Here is a 10,739-nt window from a genome sequence, read left to right as displayed (position 1 = left end):
AATGACCTCCACATGTAACACCAGTCCTGTTTGGAGGGTTTTCTAATTGTTGCCACTGAAGTGCACCTGTTGTTAATTCCATGAACAATATACATAAATAAATTAGATTTAAAGTAATAAAACACATGTCAATTTCAATAGATAATGTAATGGAATGCATGACTGTGGAAATATTCAACAAAAAGAAAAAAAACATAATCATAAACTGTATTTACAGACCACCCAGTGCAGATCTTAATGTTTCAAGAAGCAAACAAACCCATGTTCATATGTGGTGACTTTAAGACACATCTATTGAATCCATCTAAACAAAAAAATACTGATTTATTTATCCATACAATGTACAGCATGTCTTTTTACCCAACAATTACCAAACCTACTAGAATTACAACTCATAGTGCTAAAATTATTGATAAATTTTTTAAATACCATGACAAATCACATAACCAGTGGTTTGTTCATAAGTGATATCACTGATCACTTACCAATATTCACAATTTTTGACAGTAAATTTAATACAGCCAGCAAATCAAAAACACATGTATATAAAAGAGTAAAAAATGAGGAAACAATTACTGCACTTAAGAACAGTCTATATTTACAGAACTGGAACTCAGTATATGAGCAAGTAGAGAATGATAAAGCATACAATAACTTCATAGAAATATTCATATCTTTGTTCATTAACAACTGTCCAATTAAAAAAATGACTAAGAAAAACAAAGATTCTGTTAATCCCTGGCTCACTAAGGGGATTTTGAATGCTTGCAGAAAAAAAATGCTCTTTACAAAACTTTTATTAAACTCAAACCGAAAGAATCAAAAGAGAGATACAAAATATATAAAAACAAGTTAACAGATGTAATTAAAAAAAGTAAAAAACTGTATTATGATAATATATTAAATAAAAACAGGAATAATACAAAAGGAACTTGGGATGTTTTAAATACCCAGATTAAAAATAGGACTGCAAAAATAGTATATCCTGACTGTTCTCATAGTACAAACAGGGATAGACAAAATATAAATACAGTTGTTAATAACTTAAATAAATTATTTGTGAATGTAGGCTCAGATCTAGCAGCAGAAATACCAGATGAGGATATTAACCAATTCAACAATAAAATAGAAATCAATCCACACTCAGTGTTCCTTACTGCTACTACAGAGCAAGAATTCATAAATATTGTCAATAAGTGTAAAAACAAACTGTCAACTGATTACCACGACATAGACATGTCACTGGTGACACAGGTTATTAACCTTATTCAAAACCTTTAGCTTATATCTGTAATCTATCATTTGAGACAGGCCGTGTCCCCAATAAAATGAAAATAGCCAAAGTAATACCAATCTACAAAAACAACAATGAAAACTCATATGCTAATTATATACCAATTTCATTATTGCCACAGTTCTCTAAGATTCTCGAGAAACTATTTGTCTCTCGCTTAGAAACAATTATTGATAAGCATTCACTAATCAATGAAAGCCAATATGGCTTCAGAGCAAAACGAACCACCTCAATGGCTGTAATTGATGCTGTTGATAGATAGATGGATGGACGGACGGACGGACAGACGGATGGATGGATGGGGTCTTTAATAATCCCTTAGGAAATGTAATTGTGGTCATCCACTGACCATCATAAAAACATGCACACATAAAGCACAATAAAAACAACAGGAGTCGTAGATTTAAAAACAAAATTAAAGGATTAAAAACTAAATTAAAATTACGGGAATAAATAGTTAAATATCAATAGATTAAATAGATTAAAAATTAGTGGATTAAAATAATTAAAGGCTCCTCAGATGCTCAGCCAAAGAGTTGTATTGCCGGATAGCGCGAGGAACAAAAGAGTTCTTCAATCTGTCCGTGGAGCAGCGCTTGGACAGCAGTCTGCTGCTGAATGTGCTCCTCCTGCTGGTGAAGGCCTCATGATGGACCTGAAGACGGCCAGAGTTCTCTGCTCTGCCACCTCCTCCACAGGAGCCAGCTTCAGTCCCACCACAGAGCTCACCCTCTTGATGATTTTGTTGAGCCGGAAGATGTTCTACTTGCTGGTGCTGTACCAGCACACAGCAGCATAGAGGAGAGCGCTCGCCACCACAGACTGGTAGAACATCTACAGCAGCTTAGTGCAGATGTTGAACGAGCGCAGCCTCCGGAGAAAGTACAGCCTGGACTGACTCTTCTTGAAGAGTTGATCTGTGTTGGCGGTCCAGTCCAGCTTGTGGTCCAACATGACCCCAGGTATTTGTAGGTCTGTACCCTCTCCACGCTGTCTCCCTCTAAGTGCAGCAGCTGAGGTGTTGAAGCTTTCCTCCTGAAGTCCAGAACCATCTCCTTGGTCTTCTGGACATTCAGCTGCAGCTGGTTCTCCCTGCACCAGTCCACAAAGTCCTCCACCAGCCGCCTGTACTCGCTGTCCTCTACTCCTTTGATGTGGGCCACAACAGCTGTATCGTCTGAGAACTTCTGTAAGTGGCAGGTCGGGGTGTTGTAGCGGAAATCAGATGTATACAGAGAGAAGAGAAGAGGAGACAGCACTGTCCCCTGCGGTGCCCCGACACTGCAGCTGAGGGTACTGGAGACCGATCCCCCTATGTGGACGTATTGCAGCCTGTTGGTGAGGTAGTCCATGATCCAAGAAACCAAGGGTGGTGGTACAGCCATCTTGATGAGCTTTTCCTGCAGAAAGGTGAGGATGAATGGTGTTAAAGGCGCAGGAGAAATCAAAGAACAGAATTCTCACTGCACCACCTCCTTCCTCCAGGTGTGAGAGGGTACGGTGTAGCAGGTAGAGGACAGCGTCCTCCACCCCCACTCTCTCCCTGTAGGCGAACTGCAGTGGATCTTGGACATGCTGCACCTGTGGCTTCAGCTGCTGCAGCACCAACCTCTCAAAGGTCTTCATCACGTGTGAAGTTAGTGCTACAGGCACTTTGTTCTCCTTTGCATGCTTGACTTTGGGGAGAGGAACGATGCATGAGGTCTTCCACAGAGATGGCACTTGTCCCAAGTCCAGGCTGAGGTTAAACAGATGCTGAAGAGGAGCCCCAAGCTCGTTTGCACACGTTTTCAGGAGTCTGGGACACACTATGTCTGGACCTGGTGGTCTCCTCATGTTCAGTCTCTGCAGTTCCCTCCTCACCAGATGATCTGTGATGTGGTGGGAAACACAGTCTGCAGGTGGAGGGCGTGGATCACATGGAGAGGACACTAGAAGAGACGGATCATAGCTGATGGAGGAAGGAGCAGCCTGAGGAGCTGGGCCCTCCTCTGGCTGAGGGGTGAGGACAGGCAGTGGGACGGGCAAGGTGATGGGTGTGTTGCAGACCAGGCTGCTGTTGGAAGTGGGGGGGGGGTGTCAGATGAAATGTCAAACCTATTAAAATAGGTATTCAGTTCATTGGCTTTTTCAGCACTTTCCCCCACTACCTTTGTCGTCTTGTTGCACCCTGTGATTGTTTTCCTTCCTTCCCACACTCCCTGACGTTATTGTTCTCCAGTTTCTTCTCCACTCTGTCCTTATAGGTGTTTTTTGCATCCTTCAGGCAGCTCCTCTGTTCTATCTGCACCCTTTTAATTTCGTCCTGATCCTGAAATCACTTTCACTCTCCTTGTTATCCAGGGTTTGTTATTTGCATAACAATGGACTGTTTTTGTGGGCACAACAGAATCCTTGCAAAAGTTCATTATAGTCCGTTATGCATTGAGATGCTCCTTCAATGTCCTCTCCATGGGGGTCCAGCAGGACGCTCCAGTCTGTGCTTCCAAAGCAGTTTCTGAGCTCCTCCTCAGCCTCAGGTGTCCACCTCCTCACACTCCTTGTTGTTGCAGGCTGCCTCTTCACTAAAGGTGTATATGTGGGCTGTAAGGAAATCAAAATGTGATCTGATTTGCCGAGGGCAGGGAGGGGCGTGGCTTGATAGGCATCTTTGATATTAGCGTACAACAAATCAATCGTCCTGTCGCTGCGAGTGGGACAGTTCACGTACTGATGCATTGTTGATAGCGGGGCATCCAGGGAGACGTGATTGAAGTCCCCTGAGATGATCACGAGAGCCTGTGGGTGCTGTGTTTCCAGCTCCGAAACCGTGTTTACCACTGCTTCAATCGCTGCCTCTGCGTGCGCTCTGGCCGGGATGTAAACACAGACAGCCAGGACGTTCGTAAACTCCCGAGGTAGGTAATACGGCCGGATGCTAACTGCTAAAAGCTCACAGTCTCTGCAGCATATGGTCTTTCTTACGGTGAAATGTCCTGGGTTGCACCACTTATTGTTGATAAACAATATGAGGCCCCCTCCTTTACTTTTGCCGCTCGCCGCGATGTCTCTGTCGGCGCGCACCAGGGAAAACACAGTTCCACATTGGTGTCGGGTATGCTAGCTGTTAGCCAAGTCTCCGTTAACATGAGACGACAGCACTCACGATAGATCCATTGACTACTGACCAACCCGAGGAGTTCATCAGTCTTATTTGTCAAGGCATTTACGTTCCCCATGATCACTGAAGGCACTGGCAGTTTATATCTCCGGCTGCGTTGTTTTTTGGCGATGGCCTTTGCTTTTCTCTTTGCTCCTGTACGGGTCCCTCTGTATCGTCTTCTCAAATCTTTCGGGATATTATGCCTTATTCCAGCCTTGCTTTTCTTTAGACTCAAAAGTTCAGTTCTCCTGTAGACAATCTTTCGGGTTATATTGTCTTTTCTTTCACACTCACGTTCAAACAGAGCAGTAGACCGGCAGCACACCTGACCCGGCGGCGCCATGACACAAGATATCGCAAAAGCTTTGGATGATAAAAAATATTTAGCAGGAATATTTATAGACTTCAAAAAAGCATTAGATACAATAAACCATAAAATTTTTCTGGATAAATTAGAGGAATGGCAGGGAAATGGGTACAAAGCTATTTAACTGGAAGAACTCAATACGTCACCATAGCTCATAACAAATCTTCCAACCTCAGCATCACATGTGGGGTCCCTCAGGGCTCTGTATTGGGACTTAAATTATTTAGCCTGTACATTAACGACATATTTAAAGCATCAAACTTATTAAAGCTTGTGATATGCAGATGACACAAATATATTTTAAAGTAATGATAGTTATGATAAGCTAATTAGTAACATTAATGAGGAACTGCAAACTATAAAAAAATGTCTTGATAGCAACAAATTATCATTAAACTTAAGCAAAACAAAAGTTATAATATTTGGCAATTATAAAGAAAATTCCAATCAACAAATAAATATAAATTGAGTGCCAATAGAAGAGGTTCAGGAAAACACATTTTTAGGATTAATAATTGACTCAAAACTATCTTGGAAATCACACATAAGACACCTAAAAATGAAAGTTTCAAAAAAATCTGTCAATAATAAATAAATGTAAATATAATCTTGATCAAAACACTCTTCGTACATTGTATTGCTCATTAATTCTTCCTTACCTTACATACTATACTGAAGTATGGGCAAATAATTACCAAATCTCAGTACACCCACTATACATGTTACAAAAATGAGCAGTTAGGATTATTCACAAAGTAGGAGTTCAAATAACTAAAATTGCATGATCTTATTAAGCATATAATAATGTATATCATATAATCTTCAAAAACTATTTATACTGAGAGACGATTCCAATAAATTACGTAGAACAGGAACATTTAAACAACCTTTAATACGCACAAAAAGGAGAGAATTCTGTGTGTCAGTATGTGGAGTAAAACTGTGAAAACAATTTGGGTTTGGAACAAAAACAATGCAGTAATATATACTTGTTTAAAAAAAGTTATAAATGTATAACATGGGAAAAATACAAGAATTCCTGAATTGTAAAATAATATGTATTAAATATATATTAAAAATTAGATAAAATACCTTGTTTAATGAAAGAAAAAAAACGTGTTTGAATGTGTTGTATAAATATTATTGTTATTATTATAGGTAAAGTGTACTTTCTTTTGAAAAAAAAAAATAGTAATGAACCTTAACTTATGATTATTGTTAAAAGTTGTCCGTAATGTAATCATCTATTATAATGAATTATGGGGCAGGCTTCAATAAGCAATGCTTCTGCTTGCCACCTTTCAAACATAGATATAAGACATAGCATACCCATTGTCAATTGTGAACTGTAACATATAACATTATGTATAAATTAACATGTTTGAATGAACTACAGATAAAACACCAAAACAGCTGAAATTGATTAACGAGGCCCTCAGCTGCTTAAACAACCAGAAAATTATCAGACAGGTTTAATTCAATTCATGCCAGGCCCAATAAAAAAGTGTTCCTTTAATTTTTGTGAGCAGTGTATATGTGGTCCGGCCTCTCTACCAAATTTTAGAAGCAATTGTGGCCCACGAGTGGAAAAGTTTGCTCATTTAGAGGAATTTACAAATGAACCAATACAATAATGCAAGAAGGAACAGACCAAATGACATTACTTTTTTTCTTCTGCTTATATTATTTAACAACATAGAAAAATCAACTGCTGGTATTTAATCAAAATAACGTATTTACATGAATCTCTAAAGTTAATTGTCTACTATTTTTTTTTAATATAAAATATCACATGGCTGCAGTTCTCAAACAACACGTTTGATGTTTCAGGTAATGAAGAACAGAGTCCAGAGAGTCTGAGGATTGTTCTGATTGGGAAGACCGGCATTGGAAAGAGTTCTTCAGGAAACACCATCCTGGGAAGAGAAGAGTTTGAAGCTGAATCAAGTCAAACTTCAGTCACCAGAGTTTGTCATAAAGCTCAGGGTGAAGTGGACGGTCGTCCAGTTTTTGTGGTGGACACTCCTGGTCTGTTTGACACAAATCTTTCAAACAAAGAGGTTAATGAAGAGATGGTGAAATGCATCAGTCTGCTGGCTCCAGGACCGCATGTCTTCCTGCTGGTGATCCCGATCGGACGATTTACAAAAGAAGAAATGGAAACACTGAAACTCATCAAGGAAAATTTTGGAGAAAAATCTCAACAGTTCACCATCATTCTCTTCACAAGAGGAGATGAACTACAACGTCATCGTAAAAGAATTGAAGATTTTATCAAAAAGGGTACAAGTGAATTGCAGAATCTGATCAGAGACTGTGGAGGAAGATACCATGTGTTCAATAACCTTGATGAAAACAACCAACAACAGGTGAGGGAGCTGATAACAAAGATCGACTCAATGGTGAAGAACAATGGAGGCAGCTGCTTCAGTAATGAGATGCTGGAAGAAGCTGAAGCAGCGATTCAGAGAGAAATGGAGAGAAACCTGAAGGAGAAAGAAGAAGAAATCAGGAAAGAAAAGGAGGAGCTTAAAAGAAAACATGAAGAAGAAATGCAGGAAACGAAAAGAAAAATGGAAGAAGAGATGAAAAAAGTACAACAGGAAAGTGAACTGAAACTTAAAGAAATTAATGAAAATATTAAGAGAGAACAAAAACAACAACAGAAAGAACAAGAAGAAAGAGAAAAGAAATATAAGGAAGAAACAGAGAAACTCCAGAAGAAGATGGAGGAAGAAGCCAGAAAACATGAAGAAATGCAAGAAATGAAAAGAAAAAAGGAAGAAGAGATGAAAAAACTACAACAGGAAACTGAACTGAAACTTAAAGAAATGAATGAAAATATTAAGAAAGAGCAGAAACAACAGAAAGAACAAGAAGAAAGAGAAAAGAAGAAGAAAGAAGAAACAGAGAAACTCCAGAAGAAGATGGAGGAAGAAGCCAGAAAATATGAAATGCAAGAAATGAAAAGAAAAATGGAAGAAACGATGAAAAAACTACAACAGGAAACTGAACTGAAACTTAAAGAAATGAATGAAAATCTTAAGAAAGAGCGCGAACAACAACAGAAAGATCAAGAAGAAAGAGAAAAGAAATATAAGGAAGAAACAGAGAAACTCCAGAAGAAGATGGAGGAAGAAGCCAGAAAACATGAAGAAATGCAAGAAATGAAAAGAAAAAAGGAAGAAGAGATGAATAAACTACAACAGGAAAGTGATCGGAAACTTAAAGAAATGAATGAAAATGTTAAGAAAGAGCAAGAAGAAAGAGAAAGGAAATATAAGGAAGAAAAAGAGAGACTCCAGAAGAAGTTTGAGAAAGAAGCCAGAAAAAGAGCTGAAGAGAAGAATGATTTTACTGCGATGAAGTTTGTAGCATCTTCCTGTTGTGTTCAGTGAAAGTTCAGTCCATTCTTTCTACATCTTCCAGACATTCTTCTAAAGAAAATAATCAATCAGATCAGAGACTCTGAATGTGTTTGGAAAAATCCAGAATGATTATGATCAGCAATCACGTCAATATATGATCATATAAAATATTAAACTTTATAAACTTGGCTTTCAGCAGAATCCTGATTATCTGCCTCCTTAGTCTTAAACCATAAAATATCCACTAGATCTTTTATTCTGTGTTTTTAAGTTCAAACAAATAAAAACATTAGGTTATGTTTAGACAAACATGTCAGTGATATTAATGCTGATTTTGCTTTAGCTTTAACAGTAATCTTCACATATTATTCATATTTGTATTTTTAATGATTTCTGATAGTCACAGAATCTTCAATGCTCACATGTTCTTCATCATGATGTAACTACTTATTCAGAGTTTAATTAAGGTTTATTCCAGAGACCACAAAGGGCGCGTGATGGAGTACGTGTGCGAGCCATGAGGTCCCACTTTTTTCCATATTAATTCTTTATTGTTTGGTTTGCAATCCAATTTTTCTATTTTTGATGGCCCTGGAAAACTGTTCTTATTGAACAATGTTGACTTTTTTTGCTGAATCCCTCACGGAAAAATACCTCCCAAACCGTCAGCTAAAGGAGCGCAGGGTAACAACCTGGAGGCCGCTAGCAAAACTGCTATTGATGAGAGCACACTCCAAGGCTATGTCCAAATTCTTTCCCTAAACTTATATAGTGTGTTTGCCATTTTCTAGTGTTGTCAGAATCTACTATTACAAAATCAAGTGCACTAGAAATTTTCCAAAAGTCTTTGTAAAAGACTACTATTCATCCATACTCACTACATTAGCGAATATAGACCACAATGCATTGCGGTTGAACAATTTTTGCGAAACAAAAAAACGTGTTGAAATAATTAGATTTTTACTTTGTGAAAATTGTGACATTGTCAGGGCTGGTGGATGAAGGACCCACATGCAGGAGGCCATGTTTGGTGGCGGAAACAAACATTTACTAAATAAACTCAAGCATGACTAAACCAAGAGAACAAACCAGTGATGCAACATAACAGAGCAGATGACCTGACATCCTCCATCAAAGTTGCTGTTGACGAATGACAAACTACATTATCCCGAGGAAGGCCTGAACAGCGTGGACACTCACTTGGTAGCCATGGAATCACGTTATGTGGAGCTAAGCAATCAATTGAAAAAAATGATCTAAAGAAACGGATGACTGGCAAAACACAAGGAGATGGTGCAACTTCTGTATTTTGGGGATGCCTGGGGGAACCCAGCAGGGAAACCCAACAAAAAGTGGTCCTGAAGGTCTGGAGAAGCAGCCGGTTGTGGATAGAGCCCACCGAGCCGCAGCTCCAGTGCCTCTGGTTGGAGGACGACCATGTTTATCGATCAGATTCACCACTACCAGGAGAAGGAGCGGATCCAGCGTCTTGCTGGACAAAAAGTCCAGCTGGAGTTCCAAGAAAAGTAGATGTATTACTTGTCCCCTCTTTGCAACAGTTCATTGATGTACTCTGTTGATCAGGCCCTGGGCATAGGCAACCTAAGGGGCTGCCTAAGGTACCATTTGTTGGAGGGGGGGCCAAATCACAATGATTATATATTAACTTTTTTCTTTTTTTGTTAAGAAGTTCATCGCACCTGTTAATCAATGTGAAAAATGTTAAAATTAATAATGTATTAATAATGTAATAATAATTAATAATGTAAATAAAGTAACTCAAAAGTGTGATGTAATAAACAACTCTGTAGTGCAGCACCGCTCCCCTGGGTCATGGGGAGGAGAGGGGGGTGTGGTGTTGCTGTTGTTGAGGAAAAAAGGAAAGGACAGGAAGAGGAGGAAACACTGACTCAAAGCAGAGGTTTGTCTGTTTTATTCATATAAAATTGCTTGGAAATACCCACCCGATCCTGCCGACCACCCTGAATTTTGGTTGAAAAAGACAAAATTATGGGCTGCACGGTGGCGCAAGTGGTTAGCGCTCTCACCTCACAGCGAGAAGGCCCCGGTTCGAATCCCGGCTGCGACCTTTCTGTGTGGAGTTTGCATGTTCTCCCCGTGCATGCGTGGGTTTTCACCGGGGACTCCGGCTTCCTCCCACCGTCCAAAAACATGCTTCATAGGTTCATTGGTGACTCTAAATTGCCCCTAGGTGTGAATGTGAGAGTGAATGTGTGTGATTGAGGCCCTGAGACAGACTGGCGACCTGTCCAGGGTGAACCCCGCCTTCGCCCTTCAGTAGTCGGGATAGGCTCCGGCACCCCCGCGACCCCGAAAGGGAAGAAGCGGTCAAGAAGATGGATGGATGGAAAGACAAAATTATGACAATCTAATATTTACTTTAACATTTGAAACTTTCCTCTTAAAAACTTGGTTGACTGGTGGCTGTGACAGAGTACATGTCTGTACCTGAGTAAGGTTTTTATCAAAGTGATTTGTATGAAATTGAGTCAGTGGGTGCACACTCTGTTCCGCTTTACCATCTGTTGCATTTCACTTTGTTTAGTT

The 10,739-nt window shown here is 39.5% G+C and overlaps 1 protein-coding gene across 1 annotated transcript in view; it reads left to right on the top strand.

The window, feature by feature from the left end:
- The window catches only part of LOC118599989 (GTPase IMAP family member 8-like), a 15,656-nt gene extending 5,392 nt beyond the window's left edge, over window positions 1-10,264 (top strand). Inside the window, exon 2 of the mRNA XM_036216496.1 lies at window positions 6,634-10,264. Within this exon, the coding sequence (XP_036072389.1) occupies window positions 6,634-8,201 (1,568 nt within the window). The 3' untranslated portion in view covers window positions 8,202-10,264. The remainder of the gene's footprint in view (window positions 1-6,633) is intronic.
- Window positions 10,265-10,739: the final 475 nt, after the last annotated feature.

This window comes from Oryzias melastigma, linkage group LG17 (genome assembly GCF_002922805.2).
Source record: "Oryzias melastigma strain HK-1 linkage group LG17, ASM292280v2, whole genome shotgun sequence".
Taxonomy (NCBI): Eukaryota; Metazoa; Chordata; class Actinopteri; order Beloniformes; family Adrianichthyidae; genus Oryzias; species Oryzias melastigma.
Note: the sequence above shows the minus strand (reverse complement) of the source record. Positions and strands in the feature narration are given on the sequence as shown.